General features: G+C 40.2%; 1 protein-coding gene across 1 annotated transcript in view; it reads right to left on the reverse strand.

Moving 5' to 3' along the window:
• Positions 1-230: 230 nt before the first annotated feature.
• Positions 231-26,801, reverse strand: part of WDR75 (WD repeat domain 75) — a 37,816-nt gene continuing 11,245 nt past the window's right edge. Inside the window, exons 7-21 of the mRNA XM_060780405.2 lie at positions 26,449-26,565; positions 25,846-25,934; positions 21,986-22,135; positions 19,782-19,841; positions 19,578-19,693; positions 17,361-17,536; positions 16,407-16,570; positions 12,630-12,810; positions 9,010-9,104; positions 7,669-7,764; positions 5,579-5,748; positions 4,698-4,757; positions 1,943-2,083; positions 1,757-1,848; positions 231-526 (exon numbers count right to left, since the gene is read on the reverse strand). Coding sequence (XP_060636388.2) covers positions 316-526; positions 1,757-1,848; positions 1,943-2,083; positions 4,698-4,757; positions 5,579-5,748; positions 7,669-7,764; positions 9,010-9,104; positions 12,630-12,810; positions 16,407-16,570; positions 17,361-17,536; positions 19,578-19,693; positions 19,782-19,841; positions 21,986-22,135; positions 25,846-25,934; positions 26,449-26,565 — 1,918 coding nt within the window. The 3' untranslated portion in view covers positions 231-315. The remainder of the gene's footprint in view (positions 527-1,756; positions 1,849-1,942; positions 2,084-4,697; positions 4,758-5,578; positions 5,749-7,668; positions 7,765-9,009; positions 9,105-12,629; positions 12,811-16,406; positions 16,571-17,360; positions 17,537-19,577; positions 19,694-19,781; positions 19,842-21,985; positions 22,136-25,845; positions 25,935-26,448; positions 26,566-26,801) is intronic.

A 26,801-nucleotide genomic window follows, 5' to 3' on the forward strand; every position in this document is an offset into this window, starting at 1 on the left:
ATTCAAATCTTTCCTATTTCTAAAGCAATTCTCAGCTTAAGGTATGCTCACTTTGTATTTTGTTCATCAGTTATACCTTGCCCAAAATCTAGCCATAGTGGCATGTGGTGCTTTTAAGTGACACCCTGCATCAGTACAAAACCAACTTTCATGCTCAGTACAACAATCATGCAAATTATTGCTTCAACAAATGCAATACAGAACTTACATGAAAGATTATCAAAGACGTGTCCTGGAAAATACAACTTTTTATTTGAAAACATGATCACCATCTTAAATTATGAGTAAGAAATGTAAGTCCATGGCGTTATGCATCTAGAGAGCTGACACCCAGCTGTAGTCCAGTTTTCTTAATTTACGCAGTTCTCTTTCCTGGGCTTTTGATAATTTAGGTATAACTTCCTCCAAACTCTCTGCCAGACCTGAAGCGTCTGGGTGAACTTCTTCAGCAATGTCTGTTTCTTCCTCTGAGTCCTCTTCTCCACCGTCACTTTCCATTTCAACTTCGTTCGGAATTTCGTCAATTCTGTTGTAAAAAATGAAAGCATCAATAGTGCAGCTTAGACCAAAAATAGGGATCTCCCAACAATTTATTCTCCGTTATGTGTCATGTATTCAGTAAAACCAACGAAAAAGAAGCAGGGTGGGCATTCCCTTTCCTCTTACATGCCATCAAAGTTTCTTGGAAAAGTTGAGGAACCTGTTAGTTCTGGAATGCGGGAGGAGAGAGTGACAAAGTCCCATTGTTAAGACAGAGGCCTAATTGTGCGACTTCATGATCTTTAGAAGGAGCTGTGTGTGTGGTGAAGGTTCTTCTAGGCTGCATCATGAATAATATTATTTTTCTCATTTTTTCCTGAGCATATATCGTTCTAGAAATTCTAGGCAAAACCAACCCAGGGTCAATATGAGTACTGTATTGTAACTTATTTTTTAGAAGGAACAATTCACATCTCCAAGTGGTAAAAGGCAATAGCTTTCTCCTAAAAGAAGCACTGATCTTCTCTGCTCTCCCCACTATGAGCCCCCATGGCACAATGAGTTAAACATTGTGCCAGTAGGATTGCTGACCGATAGGTCAACGGTTCGAATCCAAGGAGAGCAGGTTGAGCTCCCTCTGTCAGTTCCAGCTCCCCATGCAGGGACATGGGAGAAGCCTCCCACAAGGATGGTAAAACATCAAAACATTGGGTGTCCCCTGAGCAATGTCCTTGAAGACAGCCAATTCTCTCACACCAGAAGCGACTTGCTGTTTCTCAAGTCGCTCCTGACATGAAAACAAAACAAAACAAAACAAATCATGAGGCCACTTCTCACATTTTTAAATGCCTGTCCTCTATTTATACTTGAGATCAACATCTACACACAATTCTATACCATGCAGCTGCGTTTATTTTTTGAGGCACTCAACTCTCCCCCTCCCGGAAGTTTGCTTTAATGAAAAGAAGAGCTTTGAAAAACCATATTCTTAATAAAACAAGAAATAAAAATTTGGGAACTTCTGATTAGGAAAAAAGTAACAAATACCAAATATGGGTAGAGCTGTGACCTTCAGCAAAATTTGGTTTGGCATACAGTAGTCCGCCAAAGTTGCTGACCACTGCTTTTGCTCTTTGGGCCTGGCCAGCCACCTGGCTGTCACCACTATGGAATGCCTTTGCTTGCCCGTTACTCAACATCTTAAGGCAGGCTTCCATCTCCAAAAACCTCCCACCAAAAGCATTATATTTCAGAGATCATGCAGTAGATTTCTCACCTTTTACTTGTTTTGGGCACCAGAAGTGAATTAATAAAAATAGGACACAAATAAGCAGCAGATGGTAAGACATGTGCAGGAGTATGAAGCAGCTAGGAGAGAAAAAAGGAACAACAAAATTAAAATCTGGTAGACAGCGTCAACTCAGTATTGATATAGCTTTTAATCAAGACGATTCCCTCTTACTTCTTTGATTGCAGGTGACTCCGGTGCCATGTTGCTCTGTACAGGTGTGTTGCTAGTTTCTCTAGTCTCCTTTGCCTGTTGCTGGTGTTTTCCCAGGAGCAGATAAAAGGGTGTCACGGGGAAGTTCTCCTCTACGGCCAGCTAAGGAGGGTTGACATAAAAAGGACACACCATGACCAAAAGAACAAAAAAGGCAAATTACTTTATGATTTTTCCATAGTATTTCAACGAGAAGGTAGATGCAAAAAAGACGGATTGATTGATCAAATAGGAAGGAGAATACTTAGGCAAATACAGTGTTATCTTGACTTAAAAGCTCAATTAATTCCATTACCGAGCTCTTAATTCAAAGCACTCTTATCTCAAAGCAATGCTATTAATCCGTTCTGGCCCACTGACCCTCCTTTTTGTTACGTGTTTCTTTAAAAAAGTACTTTATAAATAACCAATAATATATAAATGCACATTCACATGGAACAATAAAAAAGAAAGATCAACTTTCAAATGGTAGAAGTACAAAGTTGTGACAAGGAAGCACAAAGCACAAAGTGAAGAGGCAGAATCATAATTTTCTTCATACTGTGCTCATTCCAGCCTCCCTCCCTCTCTTGATCTCCCTCCCTCTCTTCATGAAGCTAAACATACATGGAATAAAAACCACATAAATCAATTAACCCAAAGTTCCTCAAAGCCGATATGAGCACAAGGCACAGAGGCTGCTCCTTGAAGCCCCAAAGCCCTGTAGTCTGGTGCTAGCTCTTAACTCAAAATGCTACTCATAAGACAAAGCAAAACCTGGGCAGAGTAATAGCTTTTAACTTAAACATTCTTAAATAGATGGTCCACTGTAGATGCCCATAAAACTTAAGTGTGGTGTTTGTGTATGTCTTCAAGTCATCTGTCAATGTATGGTGACCATAGGGTTTTCTTACACTTCAGAGGTGGCTTGGCCAGTTCCTCTGAAATACAGCCTACAGTACCTCGTATTTGTTGGAAAACACAGCTTACAAATAATAATCATGCTCTGTACTGTTAATCCGAAAAGTCTTGCAGTTCCCTTTAATCTATATGTCTGTGTATATGCCTTGCAGTCATCAGTTGATTTATGGCAACTTTATGAATTTCACAGTGCTTTCTTAGGCAAAGAATCATCAGAAGCATTTTTCAGCTCCTTCCTCTGAAATAAGCCCTACAACATCTGAAATTTGTTAGTTGTCTCCCACTAAAGCACTAATCAGAGCTGATCTTACTTAGCCTCCAAAATAAAACTGAATTTGGTACCTTTAGAGCAGCATTTCTCAACCTGAGGGTCAGGACCTGGGGAGGGGGGTCGTGAGGGGTTTCAGAGGGGTTACCAAAAACCATCAGAAAACATATATTTCTGATAGTTTTAGGAACCTCTTTGACAGAGAAGGCTGAAGATTTCTCCACCTGTTCTTATCTTCCTTTTTTGGAATAGACAGCAAATCCTCCTACCAAATGCCCTTCTCTGCTGTGACTGGCTGGCCTTTCAAGCTGGCCTCTCAGCCAAGGGGAGGGCTGTTTCTGAGACTCCAAGTGAGGAGGGGAAAGCAGGCATGCTCAGTGCATCGCAGCGTGATGTGCATGTGTGGGCAAGGAAGAATGTGTGAGGCTGGAGGGAAGCTTGCACCAGCAAGTGCCTTCAAGTCATGGGGGTTCTGTGTGGGAAGTCTGGCCTCATTCTATTGTTGTTGGGGTTCAGAATGCTATTTGATTTTAGATGAACTATTAATCCCAGCAACCACAACTCCCAAATGTCAAGGTCTATTTTCCCCAAATGCCACGAGTGTTCACATTTGAGTATATTGGGTATTCGTGCCAAGTTTGGTCCAGATTCATTACTGTTTGAATCCACAGTGCTTTCTGGATGTAAGTGAACTACAACTTCAAAACTCAAAGTCATTGCCCACCAAATCCTTCCAGTATTTTCTTTTGGTCATGGGAGTTTTGTGTGCCAAGTTTGGTTCAATTCCATCATTGGTGGAATTCAGAATGCTCTTTGATTGCAGGTTAACTATCAATCCCAGCAACTACAACTCCCAAATGGCAAAATCAATTCCCCCTGAAACACACCAGTATTCAAATTTGGGTGCATCGGGTATTTGTGCCAAATTTGGTACAGTGAATGAAAACCCATTCTGCATATTCGATATTTACATTATGGTTCATAACAGTAGCAAAACTACAATTATGAAGTAGCAACGGAAATAATTTATGATTGGGGTCACCACAACATGAGGGACTGTATTAAGGGGTCGCGGCATTAGGAAGGTGAGAAACACTGCTTTAGAGTCTTTAAGATATTAAGTGATGCTGAAAGGTTCTAAGTTCTCATACAAAGATGATACAAAACTTAGTAGTATCACTTTTTTTAGTTTTAAAAGTAATTGCCACATTACCAAAGAAGCTGTAATGAAATCCAAACCCTGAAAAGTTAAGAAGCTGGATCTATATGAAAGAGAGCTATTTTATTGAAAAAGTTACTCATGACAATCTTTGAAAATGGATCGCTGACTGATCCAGCTGGATAGACAGATCCATTCAGTGATGACCATTACTTTTGCTCCCATCTTTCCCCATACAACCCCAAAAAGTCCAATTTAATGCAGGAAAGCAAATAAATGAAATAAATCAATTTATATGAATAATACTGAGTACCTCAGACAGATCTCACAGAACAAATCTCTAGTTTTCTGGCAGATATCCCCTTGTGATCTCTTTGGAAAACCCATACCTGTCTGCTGGAAGGTGTAAGCCTCTCTTCTGGGGTTTTTGTGCTAAACGTCATCAACTCCTAAATGTTCAGAATGAACAAACAAGATTACAACGTGGAAAAAACTTTTTCAGAAATTCAATGTGTTATTTTTTAAAATTGAAGCACAACGCAAAATTCAGAGACAACTGTAAATATATATAAAATTACATATAACATTGCAAATAAGCTGAAGAGGAGAGATACAATGATGTATGTAAAATATACATTACAGGCCGAGTACCTCTAATCTGAAAGGATGTGAGTAGGAAAGTGAGGAAAGGGATGTTTCAGTCTTACTGGATTTTGGCAGACAGATTTGTAGTAAGGATACAATTAAAAAGTCCTGGAAACAGAGACTGTGCAGTAGATAGAGATGAGTTCAGAAGCAAGCTTAATATCTTATTTATTAAAGTTTGCTCCCTTGAGATTTGTGATCAGTGTATCTACAATGTACAATAAATGCGGTTTTACATCACTTGGAATGTCCATGGTTTAAAGATATGGATTTGCAGGATCTGTAGTTTCACATGGCATTCAGTCTTTTTTGCCAAAGAGTGCAGGTACCTCACTAAACTACAAATCCCAAGACTCCACAGCATTAGACCATGGCAGTTAGTGGTGTAAAACTGCATACCGCAACGTTCAATAGAAATGAACAGCAGTCTATATACTGTAATACCGCTTTTATGTGTTTCCAGTATGGGTTGTTGTAGGTTTTTTCAGGCTATATGGCCATGTTCTAGAGGCATTCTCTCCTGATGTTTCGCTTGCATCTATGGCAAGCATCCTTAGACAATACATGTTTCCAGTATGTCCATAAATGCTGATTCAAACAGAATAAAACAAAACATGGAACTTACATGTGTTTCAGTGAGGAAGTAAAACTGAGACTGGTTCAACCACTGATATTTTTCAGAGCTGATGGATTCAGGCACCTCCCTTGGAACGAAGATAGCCCACAGGACTCTGCCTCTGCAGATCCTTCGCTGCATGCAGAAGGGCCGCGGCTCACTTGGTTTAAATACAAACACTGAAAACAGGAGAAGAGGTTTAGTAAGGCCCCGTCTACCCTGACCATTTAATGCAGTTTGAAGCTTGTTTCAAATCGTGGCAGCCAGACAACAAATTCCGACCGAAGAAATCCCTTAACGCATCCATTAATGCATTTGTGAAATCGTCATCTAGGACTCAAAACGAGTTTCAGGATTTCCTATGCAATTATCTGCACAGTGAAATCACTTTCTTCAAGGCCAGTCAGAAACTTTGAGTAGTACTTTTACTATTCAAAGACTCCTAAATTATGTATGTGATTCTCCAAAAGTCTCCACGTGGCCTCCAATGGTCAGGTGTCTAAATGTATTCCCATTTACAAATAGTCAAAATAGGATCCAAGCTTTTGGTTTTATACCACTGTCATTGGCTGCCTTTCTGGTCTCCCTCCCATATCTTACATCTGGGGCCTGTATGGGTATTTTTTTTCTAAAGGATATGTGATTGCTAGGCTTCTTATCTTCAAAAATAAGTCTTACATAGCCTTGAAAGAGGCAAGTGATAAAATGCTGAAAAGTCAGTAAAATGGTTCCCAGAAGCGTGAGAGGGTTTTGGGACTGGTTATTTTGGAGTGAAAAAAAATATACTTGGCACTGATTGCTTTTGTTTTGGGAGGACACAGTGTTTGTATGTGAGCCATCTGGGGCCCTTCTATAGCAGTGGTTCCCAACCTGTGGGTCCCCAGGTGTTTTGGCCTACAACTCCCAGAAATCCCAGCCAGTTCACCAGCTGTTAAGATTTCTGGGAGTTGAAGGCCAAAATATCTCGGGACCCACAGGTTGAGATACACTGCTGTATAATTTGATGTGGCCGCCCAACTGTTGACCAACTCTGCTAAGCAGTTTTTTTGCCTATATAAACAACGACATCTAGCAAGGAATGCAAATAGCGTATTATCACCAACCAGATGTATCTCTATTGGAAGGGAATGCTGTATTGGAATGCCACAATTGCAGAGGCTCTCTTCTACGGAAGTATCTTTGCTTTTCCAATGATGAAGATGGAAAACAAGCCAAAAGCTGTTTTCAGTTAATAAAATGCTTTGGGCTGCGCCAAGATTGCCAGGTGCTCTTTTCATAGAAGCATTCTGGTGTTTTTCCTCTAATGAAGGCTTACAAGCCAAACACTGTTTCCACAAGAGCCCAGGCAGAATTTATTTTTTATATATGCATTGGCTTTCCTTCCAGAGCTGGGACTTAAAAGTGCCTTGCAAAGTGAAAAGTCATCAGAAAAGTAGGAACCCCCAGTGGTGAAATGGGTTAAACCCTTGTGCTGGCAGGGTTGCTGACCGATAGGTCAGCGGTTTGAATCCGGGGAGAAAGGGTTGAGCTCCCTCTGTTAGCCCCAGGTGGGGACATGAGAGAAGCCTCCCACAAGGATGGTAAAACATCAAAACATTTCGGCATCCCCTGGGCAATATCCTTGCAGACGGCCAATTCTCTCACACCAGAAGTTACTTGCAGTTTCTCAAATTGCTCCGGACATGAAAAAAAAAATATCAGAAAGGCTTAGTGGAGATGCCCGATGATCATTTTGGCAGCAGAACTTTATTCCCACTAGGACGTGAGCTGGAGTTTAAGACAATTCACACTCAAATTGTGGCAATTCAAGCTCAAATTGTGGCCATTTTTCCTCTCCTTCAGAAGCTCCCTCTCAGAGAGATCTCCAATGTTGGGCGGAGAGAAGGAAAGGATGGAAAACTTTATTTCCAAGAATTTCAAATTAATGACTTTTCAAATGCAAACCATTGTAGTTTCCATGTTGGCAGAGAGCCTCTTTTAAGAAGGGTTGTTTTAAGTGGCTTTGAAATCTAAGGAAATCAAATATTTTCCTAGGCTGCCCAGCCCCACAACTTTGGCCAATCACCTTCAACCAAAAAGAAAGAAGCATTTATGCTCACCATCTGAAAATTCAGAATTGCATGAAATGGCAGCGATGTTCTCGGACAGACAGTCGGGTTGTAAAACAGTGACATTTAACTGGGCGCTCCATTCCACTGAAAGGCAAAACAAAAAGATATGGAAGAGAACCTCAAGACTATCACAGAATTTATTTTCCAAAGTACTGAAGGATATACCCAATGCAATCATATCATAGTTTACAAGAAAGGACTTTCGGCCTAAGCTACTTACATGTTAGGGGAAGCAATGATTGCGGTTTGATGGAATATTGATTAAAATTGGAGCTAACAGTCTCATTTACAAACAAGACTTCGTACATTAGATTAGTACCACAATATTCTCAGTATTTCTGTGACCTTCAGAGCTTTCCTAAGTTCATTTCTGTAGCCCTCAACCCCATCCAGAGTCTCTCTCTTATATTTTTGCTTCCAAATTTTTCCTAGAGTTAGTATTATCTTTTATTTTTTGGTGCACAGAGCATGCTGGAAATCCTTCCAAGGCTTGTAATGAAGGAATTTGGGAAAAGATAGCGTTGCAAAGTGTTTCCAAGAGAAGACATTTGGGTAAGAGATAGAAGGAGATTAGGTTGACCCAACAGTGATGGGGGGGGGGGGGGGGTAATACTGTTTTGCTTTGGAACAAAGAGGAACACAGGATATTTAGGAACAGAACAGAAAGAGACAGAGGCGCTGAGCTGAAGGAAAAGCTGAAAGGAGAAAATTACAGGCAAGAAAGATGGAAAACGAGAAGGTTGATTTTGTGTGTGCGTGTTCACGTCAATCTGAGACTGTAAAATTCATGATGCATTATAGTCAAGAGTGGAACTCAGCTTTTGCTAATTTGGCAACCTTAGGTCTTCTGCAGAATTAAACTATTTTATTTTCTACCTCCTTATTTCTAGTCTTTGATTGGGAAATAAAGGGACTAGAAATATTGGAGTACTGTGCATCAACATTTCAATGGAAAAGAATAAACTGCCAAATCTGATTGAATTGTTGATTTCTAACCAACCTTTAGCCTGCAGAAGATGACCTCGTGTATTGTAGACATTACCCAACAAAGAACATAATAATGGAAGCTGAGGCTATCAAAGGCTATTATAGCTCTGAACACCATTTTGGCTTTACAAGCAAAGGCATTGTGGATATATAAGCCCATATAAATTTTATAGGATCACTGAAGAAGTGGCTTCCTGTGACTGAAAATGCAATGAGATGCATCGGACACAAAAGGCAGATATCTCAAACACACAGAAATCACTTTCTCAAGTATTGTCAATACAACCAGTATTTGAAAATCCAGAACAAGAACCTAAACAAAAGAAGGACAAACCGTCTTACATGTGCAGCTCAGCAAATTCCAGCAGCACAAGGAGCCAGTATTGGTGCTGCCAAGGAGGTACTTCGAACAACTCAGCCTCCCGAAACACAGGCTTCTGGAAAAATAAATGACCAAGACAAAACTGATTAGCAAAGTTGTTGTCTCCTGACTCAAAAATTCAGGTCATCTCAAGGAGCCATTTCTGTTACTTAATTATCCTGGACTGGTCATGTGGCAGCTGACAAGTCTTTACAAGAACTTCTCACATGCTCCTGCCATGAAGCCAATGCCTAAATGTTTTATGGCCTCATACTTTCTCCACATACAATTCCTCTATACAAGTTTAAAGAGCTCATTTCGTTTTACAATGAAAAACTAGGTGAGTTCATAAGCAAGTGTTTTATTAGTCATGAAACCAGCCACACGTTAAATTCATCAGTGCAATGGAAAGCACACTGATGACATTTAGAGATGATTATGATCATTATGTTTATTTGTACTTCACTTTTTCTCTCCACAAGGAGACTCAAAGCGGCTTACAATAAAAGCATTTCAGTACAAGTTAAAATCTATAAATACATAAACATTAAAAGGTACACAAGAATACACAAAGGTCTGCAGAACAAGCCCAATGAAGAGCGGCTGAAAGAGCTGGCAATGTTTAGCTTGCAGAAGAGAAGGCTAAGAGAAGACATGATGACCATGTACAAATAAGCGAGGGAAAGTCATAGGGAGAAGGAAGCAAGCTTGTTTTCTGCTGCCCTGGAGACTAGGATGTGGAACAATGGATTCAAACGACAGGAAAGGAGATTCCACCTGGACACGAGGAAGAACTTCCTGACTGTGAGAGCTGTTCAGCAGTGGAACTCCCTGCCCCGGAGTGTGGTGGAGGCTCCTTCTTTGGAGGTTTTTAAACAGAGGCTGGATGGCCATCTGTCGGGGGTGCTTTGAATGTGATTTTCCTGCTTCTTGGCAGGAAGTTAGACTGGATGGTCCACAAGGTCTCATCCAACTCTATGATCCTATGAAACACAGTACAGCCAGCCCTCTACATGTGCTGGGATTGGGGTAAAGGATCCCAGAGAAATGAAAATAAAAACACCTCTGTTTTGTACCAGAGGGAATATCTGATTCAGAATATCTAGATCTTCCAGACAAATCTATGGGGAATTTCTGGTGGAAGGTGAACACAAAATTGCATTGGAGAACCTAGATTCCTAGACAGGTGCTTTCTCCAGAAATGACTGGAGGAAATTGAGCCATAGAGCCACACCAGAGGACCAAAATTTCTTAGATATACATCTTTAACAGGGAAGGACAACTGCAGTTAGGAGTGACCACTGTTATTCTAGTCTACCACCCAGCAGCATTTGTCTAATTGTCACCTAACTCTCCTGAGCCATTGCGTGTATAGACTTTGGGACAGATTTTGTCTCATGACCTTGTAATTACAACTGGTGTGATTCCTCCTCTCCTTCGGCAACTGGGTAAATATTTACACTCCATGCAAACTGGCCCAGGAGAGACATTTTACAGACAAACTGAAGAACAGCAGCTTCCCTGTAAAAACCATTAAGATAACAGTGGTACATGCAAGTGTTAGAAAACTAAGGAAGTTTATTTATTGCTGAATTTTCCTGTGTGAATTTTATTGCACACAGAGCGATGGCTTTCAGGAGAAAAACACTGCAATGCATTCAATGAGACAGGAGACAGACATATACATTGTGACTCGAGGGGGCTGAAGACACATTTAAAAATGAATGCTATTAAAACACAGCCATCCAAATTCACTGGGGTTAGTTAGGGTCACAGGGTGCACATCAAACGTGGGGGAAAACCAATAGAAAAGCATCATTTTTTAAACCTGAGAGATCAACTCTTTAGGAATCTCTAAGGCACCTTATAGTAAAGGTAAAGGTTTCCCCTGACATTAAGTCTAGTCAAGTCCGACTCTGGGAGGTGGTGCTCTTCTCTATTTCTAAGACGAAGAGCCAGCATTGTCCGTAGACACCTCCAAGGTCATGTGGCTGGCAAGACTGCATGGAGTGTTGTTACCTTCCCTATTGATTTACTCACATTTGCATGTTTTCAAACTGCTAGGTTGGCAGAAGCTGGGGCTAACAGAAGGAGTTCACCCCTCTCCCCAGATTCGAACCGTCAACCTTTCATTCAGCAAGTTCAGTAGCTCAGCTGTTTAACCCACTGTACCGCGCCCCTTTTACACTACCATATAAAATCCAGATCATCTGCTTTGAACTAGATTATCTGATTGGATAATCTGGATTATATGGCTGTTTGGAAATGTTCTTAGACCTACAGTGCAACTCTGATCAACTTCCACTTGGCCATAAAATAGCAGTGGAAGAGCTAGAGATGTCTAGAAAGAATATACTGGTCAAAATAACAAATATTCAAAACTGCAAAAGTGAAATCTGCCCATGTGGAGGGCCGACAAGTGTGCAATATGAGGAAGCAGGGGAACAATTCAAGGGCAAGCTTCTCACTGCCTTATCTTTGAATCTAGAATTTTGCAGACGTGGGAAATCTCTGGTTCAACTCATATGAACGACTTACTATTTCTAAAAATAGTTCACTACCAGGTAGGGCTAAGTTAATGGAAACTAGAGATTTACATCTGACCAGTCACTGGTTCCCACGGTTCTTCCTCTGGAGTATTCACTACTGTAGTTTATATAGACAATGTGGGGCAGCACTGGCTGATCAGAAAGCAACTTGTCTCAAGCTTTGTGGGGGTTGCAGAACTGAAAACATGTCCTTCCCTATTTTTGTTAATACAACCAGCCCTCCATATTCTCTGAGGTTAACCCAATAAAAATGGAGAAACCACAAATAAAACCTGTTGTTTTTTTTAACCTGAGAGATTCTCTGACAGCATTTGAATGTAAGAGTTGCACTGGAGGACCTGGTGATTCCTAAAAAGAAGCAAAACCTAAACTATGTATGTGGAGGACCAACTCTGCACATTTAAAAATGGCTCTTACCTGTCAAGGAGATGCCCTGCAAATGCTTTCTTATCCCAACATCATTTTTGTTGCCTTTCTAATTATGACCTCCCACCCTTATTCTTGGAGCCCCTGGTGGAGCAATGGGTTAAAACTTTGTGCCAGCAGGACTGAAGACCAACAGGTCGGAGGTTCGAATCTGGGGGGGGGGGGAGCACAGATGAGCTCCCTCTGTCAGCTCCAGCTCCCCATGCAGGGACATGAGAGAAGCCTCCCACAAAGATAGTCAATTCTCTCACACCAGAAGCGACTTGCTGTTTCTCAAATTGCTCCTGACATGAAAAACAACCCTTATTCTTAAAATCTGAATGTTAAAAGATTCAAATTAATGTATATCAAAATTATGCAATTCTGAGTTTTATGAAAGGTATTTTGGACACAAAAATAAATTGAGAGTGCTTTGTTTCTATTAAAAATGCTGCCTTGGAAATAGATTAACAGAAAAAGAAGCATGAGAGAAATTGGGTGCATACCCAAATAGTTGTTTATGTACAGAAAAAATTATGGCTTTATATTTAGAGTTACCATGTTTTTCAAACCCGTCTGCCTTTTGAAAACAAAAAACACATTTAAGCATGGCAGCAGAAGATGAAAGACCAAAGAGAGCAACCTACAGTATAGTTCCAGGGGGATGGCAGAACGTGCATTTGAGGTCCCACGTCTCGGAGTCCCACACAGTGACAATCTTGTCAAAACTGACTGCAAGCAAGGAACCATCTTCGCAGAAACAGCAATTTGTTGCTCGGTAGTTGTGGTAACTTCCCACAAAATCACATGTCCAGGTTTTGTTCTGATCTGTTGAAGGAAGAGATGTACAATATAGAACTGATGCAAACAGGATGAAAAATAGCACATAAAATATATATAGAGGCAGGAGCCTATAACCTTGATACAGGAACATGAATCAGCTGTTTGCTCCTCTTAGAGTAAAGTGCTCTGTTTCTTAACTGGTGCAAAGGAAAATCCCCTACCTTCCTTTTTCTAAGAACAGTGATACCTTGACTTAAGAGTTTAATTCATTCCATTACTGAGCTCTTAATTCAAAATGCTCTTATCTTAAAGTAATTTTCCCAACTGAAATGCATTGAAATCTGTTCCGGGCCACAAACCACCACTATTTGTTATGTGTTTTTAAATAAAAATGTAATTTATAAATAACAGATAATGTATAAATGCACATTCACACAGAACAATAAAAAAGAAAGATCAAATGGTAGAACCACAAATTTGTGACAAGGGAGCACAAAGTGAAGAGGCAGAAGCATCATTTTCTTCATCCTGGACTCATTCCAGCCTCCCTCCCTCTCTTGATCTCCCTCCCTCCTTCTCTTCATGAAGCCAAACAAACTAGGAATAAAATCCACACAAAATCAACTAACCCAAAGTTCCTCAAAGCAGGCAAGAGCAAAGCAGACAGCAATCTACTAAAGTGGAGAGGAGTACGAAGCACAGGGCCTGGAGGCTGCTCCCCTGAAACCCTAAAGCACACTTGAGCTAGAGCTCCCTTTTGCACTAGCTTTAGCACAGCAGATTAATCACCAGCTAAAGCTGCAGTAAATCTACCAACCAAAAGGTTGACAGTTTTAAGCTGGGTCAGGATGAGCTCCTGACCTTCAGTGTAGCTTCCCACCCACCTAGAAGGTTGTAAACCATAATTTGAGTAGATAAATTAGGAACCACATTAAGCAGGTATTTTAGACACGGCGTTTCGATCAGAAAAAGGAAGAAAAGGCTGATGAACAAAGGAAGCTCTTCAGCAAGGTGATGGAGCGACAGAACCCCCTGTGGCCAGAATCAAGCACAGCCTCCAAAGATGCCGAAAGATGGGGAAAAGCCTATATAATACCTATCTGTTGTTTGTTTTGTCATTGTATAACTGGCATTGAATGTTTGCCATATATGTGTTCTGTGATCCACCCTGAGTCCCCTTCGGGGTGAGAAGGGCAGAATATAAGTATAAATAAATAGCTCTTAATTCAAAATGCTGCTCGCATGTCAGAGTGAAAGCCAGGCTGAAAGATGGCTCTGAACTCAAATGCTCTTAATTTGGGATGCTCTTAAGTTGAGGTTCCATTGTACTGACTTCATGCACCTGTGAACATCAGCCAAGGAATTAAGAAGGTACTGTGCCACCATGCTCTATGGAAAAATAAGAGTACTTCTGTGCCGGATTGGGGTTCATTCATATGGCCATCTGAGTGGAACACTCGCCAAAGAAGTCCCTTACTTCCTTTTCCTGTTTTAAAGCAGGAAATAGTGGCATAGAACATGCTGGTCTCAAGCTCTACCACCACAGAGCTACAACTGCCTTTCCAAAACAGCAGTCAAATTTCTCCTAAACTTCCCTCAAGCTCAAGGCTAGGAAATGGGTGAAGAGCTACCAGACAATTGTATGTATTGATCACCACTCAATGTATACCCTAAAATTCTGGAAGTCGGTGCTAAAACTTCTACTCTTATATTTGAGTATATGTATTCCTTAAGAATGGAGCAAAGATAGTGGAAACTCTTAAAAACCAGTTACCTTAAGTTATGTATTTTTCCTGCCACCTTGTTCAACATCACTTCTGGAACACTAACCACAAATGTATAAGGTTTCCTAGTTTAAATTTGACCCCCCCCCCTTTTTTTTTTTTAGTATAAAGTAGTATTTAAATGTTTCCCCTGAATTAGAACATGCCCACACCAGCATTTTTTTACCTTGGGATGAGCCCAAAGCCTTGATTAAAGCTACAGTCATTTCCAGAATGTGTTTCAAAGAAGTCAGTACCACATTAAAGAGGCAGAAAAGTCTGAACTCCCCCGCTCAGGAAATAAAAGGAAACCAAGGAATTGAAACAGAACGCTGGGCGCTTACTCAATAGTAGGTGTGTTCCTGCTTTCCAATTCAAGTACATAAGACAAGCATGTATTATCCAAAATTGCTGAATTACCAAAATGGAGGTATCATTATTTTTAGTAGCAAACTCAAGTAATCAAATCCTGTTTAGATGGTAAGTGGCCATGTCAAATAGAGGGGAATACTTCTGCATATCTTGGGAACGCTATGTATATGCGCATTTTTAAATTAAGGCAAGAAGAAGAAAATTGTATCCTCATGATCGCTTGACAAAAGATCCACAAGCTATCAGCATTAAGTGAGGGGCAAGAAACAGTAATATGTAAGAACATACTACAAGTAATGTATCTTATTGTCTGAGAGGTGGAATTTCTGGATTCTCACTTAATGCGGAAAAGGAAACGTGTTTCTGTTGCGGTCTTTTTCTATTGCTGAATCACACATTTGTTGGTGTTTCAGTGGCTTCCAACTCTTCATGACCTCATGAACCACGCCAGAGCTCCCTGTTGGCCGTTGCCACTCCCGGCTCCTTCAAGGTCAAGCCAGTCACTTCAAGGATACCATCCATCCATCTTGCCCTTGGTCGGCCCCTCTTCTTTTTCCTTCCAGTTTCCCCAGCATAATTGTCTTCTCCAAGCTTTCCTTCCTTCTCATTATGTTGCCAAAGTACTTCATCTTTGCCTCTAATATCTTTCCCTTCAGTGAGCAATCAGGCATTATTTCCTGGAGTATAGGCTGGTTTGATTTTCCTGCGGTTCAAGGCACTCTTAGAATTTTCTTCCAGCACCACAGTTCCAAAACGTCTGTCTTCACACATACATATGAATTACACATACATAGGATTTTCCTAATCTTTTCTATGGCTGTTTAATTTCTACCATAGAGATCTGTAGGAGGTAATATCTAAAGTACAGGAAGTGTAGCGATTCTGGGGCCAACTTTGTACCCACACAATGGCTAACTCTGTTGTAGGGAGAACGATCCACTGCCACAAGGACTTTTCTGAAATTCTGGGAGCCCTGCAAACATCCCAGCTGGTTCCGTAGCTTTTGGCAAACAGTGCTCATACCGCATTGAATTGAACTATGATGTACAGCAGGGGTCCTCAAACTTTTAAAACAGAGGGCCAGGTCACAGTCCCTCAAACCGTTGGATGGCCGAATTATAATTTGAAAAAACATGCATGAATTCCTATGCACACTGCACATATCTTATTTGTAGTGCAAAAAAACCTTTAAAAATACAATAATTTAAATGAAGAACAATTTAAACAAATATAAATTTATTAGTATTTCAATGGGAAATGTGGGCCTGCTTTTGGCAGATGAGATAGGATTGTTGTTGTTGTTGTGTGCTTTTGAGTCGTTACAGACTTAGGCTGACCCTGAGCGAGGGCCGGGTAAATGACCTTGGAGGGCCGCATCCGGCCCCCGGGTCTTAGTTTGAGGACCCCTGATGTACAGTATGGAAGGATAGATTTGGACTTTCCCATGTTTCAGCTCCCTCTTTACCTAATAAGTGGGGAAAAAAGCCCCTTCACCAGCCAACTTACCTTCACCATCACTTTCAACTACCAGCATCCAGACCTTGAAACGGCCATCATTGCTGGCCGTTACCAAAGTGGGGGTTGTGTTTTCAGTCTCATCAGTGCAACGGAAACACATAGCTGTGATGTGATTTTCATGTGGCATATTTATTCTTGTGTTCAGAGTAAAGCTACAAGAGAATAAAGAGAGGTCACGTCTACGAAGCAAGTGAGAATCAAGCTGCCCATTCTGTACTGGATTGTGGATTTATTTACTCCATTTGGGACTAACCAACAGGATGCCAGTCCATGTCTGAAGACCCACTGATAAATAATGTTTGGCAATAACACCAGATGATGGTCGACAAGGTCAGGGAAGTTTCTAGTGATGGAGATCATGCACCTTTTACATAACAAACCTCTATGGTAGTCATTCAGACAATCTCAGGAAACACTGCTGTTCTGCTAGGTAGTCATTATATAATAAGAGAGAAATGAAGGGGAACCTATAAGCTGCATCCAGTATCCAAGGGCATCTTCTCTGGAGGAAAAGCTCTCAAACTCCTCAAGGCAAAAGTCATCTGTGTGGGATTTTGCAAATCTGGAAGCCATTCCAATTGGAAAACAGCCTCTCTCTAGAACAGGTATGGGCAAACTTTGGTGCTCTAAGTGTTTTGGACTTCAACTCCCAGAAATCCCAGCCATCTTGCCAGCTGTTAGGAATTGTGGGAGTTGAAGTCAAATACACCTGGAGGGCTGAAGTTTGCCCATGCCTGCCCTAGAACAAGTTGGAGCAGCCAAAATCTTAGCAAAATTTCTCTCCCTTCGGCTCCTACATGATGTGGAACTTTTCTCGGGAGGATATATCTTCCTTGATCCAATGGAGGCCAATATGCTCCAAATTGAGGAAGTTGCCCATCCGGTCATTGTAAGAAAATAAAGCTTTTTGCTGACTGGTTCAAAACAGCAAAGCACGATTACCTTTGTGTTTGCTCATCATATGCCCAGAGCTTCATTTGCAATTCCAGTTCAGCGTCCCCTTCTTGTCGCTGCTCCACTGTGGCCAGCCAGTTGCCTTTGGAATCAAACGCAGCCTTCACCACCTCAACCTGGTTCAGACCCTGCTGATGAATATACTCCTGGTGCACAATATCCAGCTGCAAAGGTTGGAAGAGAGGCAAAGTAGCTCTGTAAACCATTATCCACCTTGTGATCATTCCTGAAAACAAGCCTATAGTGGAAGAAGACTTTGATCCCTTCTACATTGCCATATAATCCAGATTATCAAAGCAGATAATCCACATTTTCTGATTTGAAATGGATTATATGAGTTTACAGTGTCATATAATCCAACTCAAAGCAGATAATCTGGATTCTATATAGCAGTATGGAAGGAGCCTCAGTGTCAATGAACTACAAAAATCCAAGGGAGAAATATAATAAGCATAGATCCCTAGTTTTTAGTGGGAAGGGAAGATATAATATCAAATTGTCAAAATGCTTCTTAATGTATTAATTAAAGTATAATCTCTCACATTTTTTTTCTTTAAAAAGTAATTTTCGGTCCACCTTAGGAGTTGAACTCTCAGGCCCCTTTTACACTTCCATATAATCCAGATTATCAAAGGGGATAATCTATACTATCTGCTTTGAACTGGATTATATGAATCTACATTACCAGTGGCAGTGTAGAAGGGGCTGCAGAAGACCTTAGCACTGAGGAAATGTCGAAATTGTGATCCCAAAATGAATGCTTCCACGCACTTGGTCCTTATCACCTTTTCAATATTCTTATAAATCCCTAAAATCAAAGCTTCCACATGCAAAACACGCTATTGCCTACCTATATAAAACCTCTCCTGAACTAGAAATAAAATGCATTTTTTTTAAAAAAAACAACAACACACGGCCAACTTGGAAACTGCACAATCTGTTATGATTTTACACATTAAAGAAAATCCTTTGTGTTGTGGATTTCAAGAATGCAGTTTATCAATCATTCTTCCAGCAGCTTCCACACTTTTTTATGGAGGCAACAAATGTGGGGGCCCCTAGTGGCACATTGGGTTAAACTGCTGAGCTGCTGAACTTGCTGACTGAAATATTGGTGGTTCAAATTTGGGGAGCGGGGTGAGCTCCCACTGTTAGGCCCACCTTCTGCCAACCTAGCAGTCTAGCAGTTCAAAAAACATGCAAATGTGAGTAGATCAATAGGTACCTCTTCTGTGGGAAGGTAACGGCACTCCATGAAGTAACGGCACTCCATGAAGGCTCTTCGCCTTCAAAATGGAGATGAGCACCACCCCCCAGAGATGGACATGACTAGACTTCATGTTAGGGGAAACGTTTACCTTTACTAACAAATGGAACAGCACCTACGCTTACAACTCATCCTTCAGGTCCATTTTGTAAAAGACAATAACACCAACACTTCACGCTCCACTCTCTTAAGCACCCATATACATTTTGTGCTTTCTCCCTGTTCGTTTGAATTATCACCTGAAAGGCAGCTTCTGACATTATGTCCCCATGCCATACAGCCTTCCTTGTCACCATCACTCAATCTCACTGGCAACATTTGCTTTTTCTTACCCAATTTATTCACTGGCACCCAATGATGCCTCATACATGTTTCCAGCTTGTCACTGCAAGTGTCCATCCTTGTCCTTCCTCTGGACAAGGCCTATATTCCCTTAGCACATGCCTGTTGTTCAACTGTGTCACTTGCACACAGATTGACAATCCTCTGAAGATGCCAGCCACAGATGCAGGTGAAACATCAGGAGAAAATGCTGCTAGAACATGGCCATATGGCCTGGAAGCCACACAACACCCCAATTCTCTACTCTTATGGAGGCACGAAAAGTACGTGGCTGGCAGCTTTAGGTAAGTCTTGTATTTAACAACCCATCTAGTTCAGATAGAAGAGTAAGAATTCCATTATGATAAATGCACAAGTTCCTTGAAAGTGGGCAGAGGTGGTGAGATGATGGTAGCATTCTTTTTGCCATCTATACACTTGATTTCTAGGTTGCTTCAGAAAACAAGGAATACCCACACCTCAGGTATATCTATCTTCTGCCACAATGTTTGGCAGAAGGCAAGGTGGTTTGCTAAGAGACTAATACACTTTCTCCTCCACTAAGATGGAACCACTGTGTTTTTTGGGATTGTTTTAAACAAATATAAACAACTTACATTGTACAGCTGCTTGTCATTTTGCAATGAATAGAACTGCAGATGGCCAGGCTTTCCATTCATAACCAACGCTTTCGTTCTTGGGTCAACCATCAAGCCAGTCTTGATTTGATTGCCTGAAATGAAAGAAGTAGGTCTAACTTGCTGGAATCCCATTTCTTCTGATATAGAAAGGAAAATAATAATTTTTAAAAAACACCATACCTTTGCTTAATCCTTGAATCATTCCAGCCACTTTCAAGTTGCTGTGTATTATTACTATTTCTATATGTATTGAGAAAGAGAAAAAACAAGTTAGAAATGAGAGCTTGATAAATATCAAAAAAAGATATGTTTGATAAATTTGCACTCATTCCAAAATAATTTTGCCAGGAAAAACAAGTCTAATTTAAAATAGTTAAATGACAATTTCAAAATATGTTCCTGGAAACATCTCTTCTTCAGATGGCCAAATAGAGGAAGGAACAAATGGCGCATTTGATCAGCTTCAACTTATTTGCCAGCTGTACCTCTACTTGGAAATGCGGGATTTGGAACACCAATGGGAATGTTCCAGTACCTAACACCACATTGCCGCAACACAAAGTTGCACGTAAACAGCAATTAGTTTTGAATGGGGCAGTTAGATTAATCTTTGATTCAAGACAGAAAGAGCTGTGGTCCAATACATTGTGCAAGGACTAGGGTTCCACTACTCATGTTTTCTAAGCTTTTAAGGGTTTTTTTTGTCAGATAAGTTGAAATAAATACGATGATGGTGAGATGCAAGCAATCTCACAGTTTTTAAGGCTTCCTCTATAGCACTAACTCTTTAACTGTGGGTCCCAGCCCCAAATGGGGGTCCTTTAAGCTCAATGTTGGGTTCCCAAAAATTTGGCAACAGTAAAAAGTTTATGCACACCACCTAGACATTAACATCAATAACTTAGCAACAACGTGCAGGGTTTACAGTAGACTATGCAGACAATGCTTCAGCTGTACTTCATAAAATGGGAAACCAGCCTGTTTAGCAAGCCTTGCAAATGCTGATTTGTTATAATGTTTGATTTTCATACTTATTTTATATACCTATATACCTGAGATCATGTCAAAATTTCTTCGGTGGAAAGGGGTCAAAAATGGAAAAGTGTACAATGTTATTTTCTGATGATAAAGAATATATCTATGTCATAGTATTTAAACGGAGTCCTTGGTGGCACAATTGGTTAAACTGCTGACCAAAAGGTCTGTGGTTCGAATCTGGAGAGCGGGGTGAATTCCTGTCTGTCAGCTCCAGCTTCTCATGCGAGGACATGAGAGAGGCCTCCCACAGGATGGTAAAACATCTGGGGTCCCCTGGTGAATGTCCTTGCAAATGGCCAATTCTCAATTCTCTCACACCAGAAGCGACTTGCAGTTTCTCAAGTTGCTCCTGACACAAACATTTTAAATATTTAAACTATATAACATGAAGACCTTAATGAAAGATTTCTGAGACTTTTGTTTCTACCCATTTTTCTTTTCAATTTTTCCAGAAAAAAAACAAAAAAAAAATCAACAACTGTTTTTTCCTCAATGTTTCTGTTTTTTCCCCCACAACGTCCCATATCCAATCACGAGTGGAAAAAGTTTAAGAAGCTTGGCTCTATACCACAAAGCAAAAAAACGAAACTGCAACTGAACGAAATGAATGTTCTCATACTAATTCCTAGAACACTCTCCATGTGACAGTTTTGTTGGAAATTCCCTAAATCCCTTCCTCCATCTTCGCAAAAATTAAGTGGCCACTTCCTGTTTTCATTTTTTTCTTTTGAATTTCAGACATGGAGCCTAGGCTTTAAGATATCCTGAGAATAGAAAACTTTCCCTGAATCCTAGGAATTGCTCCATCCAAGTGGTAGAGCTTACCTTTAAAACTTTCTGTAGTTTGAGCAAAGAATTAAAAAAAAAACTCAAGAGAGAAACTTCTCTCAAAAGACTGTGTGCAACAAAAGAGCGCACACAGCTGTCAAATTCCAAGAAAAGGAGGATTCCTGCAGACATAACTCCAGCAAAATGGGCACTAGATATAACACAGAAGGAGGACATCGAATTGGCACATTGGGTAGGTCAGCCAGTCATTAGCTTTTCTCAATCAAATGGAAGCAGGAGAATCCACAGTGAATACAGGAGAGAAGGTTAAGTATGCAGGTGAACAACTTTCTGTTTTGTATTTCCCTTCTTCTCCCTGCAACCACTGTGATATAAGCCAAGAGACACCTGCTTCCTCAGCCAAAAAAGTAAGGAAAAGAAAGGAGAATGAAACGACTGGATGTTGGTAAATCCTGGTTCTGAGGGAGGATTCAAACCAATGGTTTGTATCACTGTTTCAAAGCCTAAGCAATAGAAGGTTTTAATGCTACGTATGTTTCTCCACCGTTTGTACTTACTGTTGTCGGAATGTGAGGTACAAAGATAAGTCCCATCCGGTGAGACAGAGATATGTTGTATTGTGGATCCCAAACGAGGCAGGAATTCCTTCTTTGCATCCCGCCACTGAACTAGGACTGACTCGACCCCTCCGCTCAGCAGGCTTGTTCCTACCAATCCAAATGAAATACACATTTTCCAGTTTTTAAAATGGTAACACCACAATCCAAATGTATATTTTTGCAAGTTGGCCAATGTCAATCACAGTTATCCCAATGTCATATTGTGACATTTTCGAGCCACCTATATTGATGCAGTTTTCTTTTATCTGTGGCATTAATTTGGTTTACTCTGCTCGGAAGGAAGCAATGACCTCTGGCAATCTTATCCATTCATCTTATTCATCCATTCATCCCATTTATTCATTCATCTCTCTGGTTTTTGAAATGTCAGGAAGCAGTGTTTCGAATCTTACAATCGCCCATCTTCTGCTACTGTGTACCGTAGTTTGTGTAAATGTGCTCTAGTACTCTGAATTCAACTGATGAGAGCAAAAAAAAAGAAAAGAAAAAAGAATCCAATGCATATTTATTGAGTACTAGCTGTACCCGCCACGCGTTGCTGTGGCCAACCTTCCCTCACCCTTTCTCTCCTTCTTTCCCTCTTTCCTTCCTTCCCTCTTTTTCTTTCCCTTCTTCCTTCCTTCTCTACCTGTTTCTTTTCTCGCTTCCTTTGCTCTTTGGTTCCATCCTTTCTTGTCTCTTTCCTTTCTTCCTTCCCTCTTTATCTCTTTCGTTCCTTCTCTCCTTCCTTCACTCTTTTACTTTTTTATTTCCTTCTCTCCTTCCTTCATTCTCTACCTTTCTTTCGTTCTCTCCTTCTTTCCCTTTCTCTCCCTTCTTCTCTCCTTCCTTGCTTCCTTCCTTCCCCCGTTCTGTGTATGTGTTTTGTATGTTGTGTGTGTGTATATATTTGTGTATATATGTATGTTTGTGTACATATGTGGTTTTGCGCATGCGTTGTAATGTAATTTTTGTTTTTTGGCTTTTAAGTCTCTTCTGCTGTGCTTTACAGTGTTTTTATGAGAGATGTTCACTTGTTGGCCTGATAGGTGTATTGTGTCCAAATTTCATGTCAATTTGTCCAGTGGTTTTTGAGTTATGTTAATCCCACAAATGAACATTACATTTTTATTTATATAGATTAGACCTGCTGTATGGTATGCAGTAGTCTTATGGGGATCAATGCACAAAATTTCTAAGTTTTTGAATGATTAATATAATTTTTATATTTAACTATATATGTAGTTAAATTTCAAATGACATAAAATACAAATATAAAATAAATTGGCTAAATAAAGGCATTCTGTTAAATCTAATTAAGATTTATATATATATATATAAATTAGGAAACCTGAACTACACAGCAATTACAAGATTACATATTTGACTCGACAAGGAACAGGGTTAAAGCCAAACCAATTCTAGCAGTGATTAAATTGTGCTGATGGAAGCAAAATACATTTGAAAATGTGGCAACGCAGCAAAATCCTCCTGTTTGCCTTGTTGAACTATTTCCTGTTTCAGAAGAGAAGCCAGGATTAAAATAAACACAGCGTGGAGGCCACTTGTGAGATCCCACTGAGGTTAACAAGATTTTATCTCAGCTGCTTCTAGCAGGAACAGAGATGCTTTTTTTCCTGATTCCACTAAGGCAGTGACTCAGCTTTCTTCTTCAGTTCACTTATGGACCCAAGCTGTTTATAAGAGTCTGTCAACCAAAACGGTGGCATAAAATGGGCTTACGTGTTTTATTATCTTTTAATGCCATGGAAGACAGAAAAAGATGATTCAGAGGGGGGAAAAAAGAGAAACTCAACAATTTTACTGTGGATCTATTTATTTAAATATTTATTTATTTCTTAAAATTTATTGCCCCTCTTTCTCTCAAAATGGGATCCTAGGCAGTTGTTATATACAGGGCAGGCTATAAGTTAGTCACAAAAGGATTTCAATGCAGGCACGATCCCCAAGTTGCTGACAAGATGTATATATTTCACTGGAGTTACACTTAAAAATGTACCTGTTCTGACTTACCTAGAAAATCAACTTAAGAAAATAAACCTAGCTATGGATAGCATAGGAAATGTTTAACACCCTTGTTGTGTTTCTTTTTCTGCCTGAACCCATTCAGAAGATGTTCCCCTTACTTTCTGTTCCTATGATAATTGATTTTGAAATTGTTTGGATTGTTGTGGAAACATGATTTGGTGAAAAAGATTCAGTGAAGGCACCTTTTTCCTATGATACCTCTTTCAGGGTGACTTTTCCTTCCCAGGGATCAATTTCCTCACTTCTTATTGTCTCACCCCTGTTTGTAACTAGGAGTTTATGTAAGTTCAATGTTTGTAACTCTGGGACAGTCCACCTTTATATTTTGTTTTTAATTTACAACACCATAACATCATATATAGTACTGTATATGTAGGCAATAAAATTACATTGTTTGACATCACATTGTTGGAATTCAACCCCACACTGCCCAAGTCTCCAGTCCTGAATGAGGAACAAGTTAATTAATTTAGAATAGGCTGAAGGTTTCCCTTCCCCCATCTCCTGTATGACAGTTGGAATGTATCTATTCTCTTCTCTCTGTTTCTACTATCATTCGGATTGATTATGTAGAACAGACACTTTTCTATTGCAAGACTTTACTTCTGACTTCTAATTTTCCATCTTTGTATGTGCTGTGTGTTTTGAGACCTCTCTCTGCGTGTGTGTCAGGAGAGATGTAATGATTGGTGTTTTTCCCCTCTCTTTTAAATCTTAGAAGAGATGAGTGTTAGAGTCACTCAGACCCAGTTATTTACTATTAAGAAATGTAGTTATTATTTGATATTGTAAATAAACCTTTGTGATTTTTAAGATTGGACTCTGCATCTTTGCCTGCCCAAGCTCTAAATTCTTTACAGCCCCATCACATGGCATTTAACACTCTGCTTGCTATGAGCGGAATGCTCAACTATTAGTATCCTGATCCTCACATCAGAAGCGACTTGCAGTTTCTCAAGTCGCTCCTGATGCAAAATAAAAAATCCCATTTGTATTTTGGATGCTGTGCTATAGGGTAGTTTTCCCTAACACACATTATGTGTGAAGTTTTTTCGGGAAAGAAAATCAAACAGTTATCAAAACATCAGATGTCTTTGTGACTTTTGGCCCATCCAGTATAACAAGCATATCCACATCTTTCATTGCATAATAATATTTAGGATTTACAGAGCAGATTTTAAGCGCCATAAGCACACTGTTGGGTGAGAAGGTGAATAAGGACATTACTGCACATTTGCCGTCATCCTGTGCTATTCGGATTATATGGGATACTGGTAACTTGCCACCACCATGGGCAGCGTTGTGCGATTGTGATGCCTCATGTGTGCAAAGCCGCACTTCTATGTGGGCAATCTAACTCTACCCTGTACTGTTTCAATTTTTTTTTTAAATTAAAAAGCTGTTTTTCCAGCATGGAGGATGATGCTACAGTAGACTCACTGCACAAGGTAAGCCGCATGATTGTGGTGCAACCAAGAGCTCTTGCTGGTCTACTGACTTTGTCTACTGACAAAGCTCATCAATAGCTCTGGATGGCTTCATTATGGTTAGGTGGTAGACGACAACAGGTGTTGCACAATGGTATGCAATGCAGACCTTCATCAAAGGCAATGGTCCTGCTACTATGTTGGTGTGCCATCTGCGTGCACTAAAGCCCTAATATTATCCCAATACGAGAAACTGAGGAGACTGCAAGAACAGTTTATTTAAACCCCCACACTCCAAGGGACTTATGGTTAAAGTTTGGCTGAAGGAAATCCTGGCTTTACCTTCTACAGAAAAAGCAAGATTCATAACTTCATCATGGTGCCAGTGCATGGTGGAGAATGTGTATTCTCTCCTGTGATCAAAATTTCTCCTATGGGAAGAAAAAGGAACAACATTTAATATAGGACTAGTTTCCCAAGATTGAAACAAAGCTGATCTCGGACCAAGTCGCCAAGATTTATTATTTATTTATTTACATCATTTTTATCCTGCCCATTTCAGCCCGAAGGCGGCTCAAGGTGGGTGAGATCAATGGATTTACAAGTTACTTCAGCAAATACTGAATATTGCTAACTCATGGGGCAGAAGCCTTGTTCTAAAATGGTACATACACAACCATAACCAAGGAACTGATTTGGCAATTCTTCTCCTAAGCTCTTCAAGCAAAAGGGAAAATGGGCATAAGCTCTGTCTACTACTCCCAAATTCAATCATTTTTGAGATAGGGAGAACAATGATGACAAAGAACCTCCAAGACTAATGTGTTTTATTTAGAGGAAGCCATTCATGGAAGAACTGTATTTTTGCAGTGTCAATGGGCACCAGAATATACGTGTTCAGCAGACAAAACCAGCAACACTAATACTGTTAAATATTGGCCTCACCACAAACGTATTTTGCCATCTTTGTGTCCGGTTGCTATGCAGTCTTCCTTTGGATGGCAGGCGACACAGGTAAAAAGGCTGGTTGTGCCACTTTTGAATTTTGAACCTAAAGAAAACCTTCAAAAACAAGAGGTACAGCTTTAATTAGTTCAGTTCTGATGTTGGGAAAAACTGCCCAGGAGATCCTATACTGGGCATAGTTACAGGTTGGGAGAGCAGTCTCACCTCAATGGGAGATAATACACACAATGGCTATTACAAGTGTCAAAATGCCAACCTGAGATCTTGCGATATAGGCTAGGATAGAAATACTTTAATAAATTAAATAAAGAAAGGTTAATCAATTCATATTT

This window comes from Anolis sagrei, chromosome 1, assembly GCF_037176765.1.
Source record: "Anolis sagrei isolate rAnoSag1 chromosome 1, rAnoSag1.mat, whole genome shotgun sequence".
Classification (NCBI taxonomy): Eukaryota; Metazoa; Chordata; class Lepidosauria; order Squamata; family Dactyloidae; genus Anolis; species Anolis sagrei.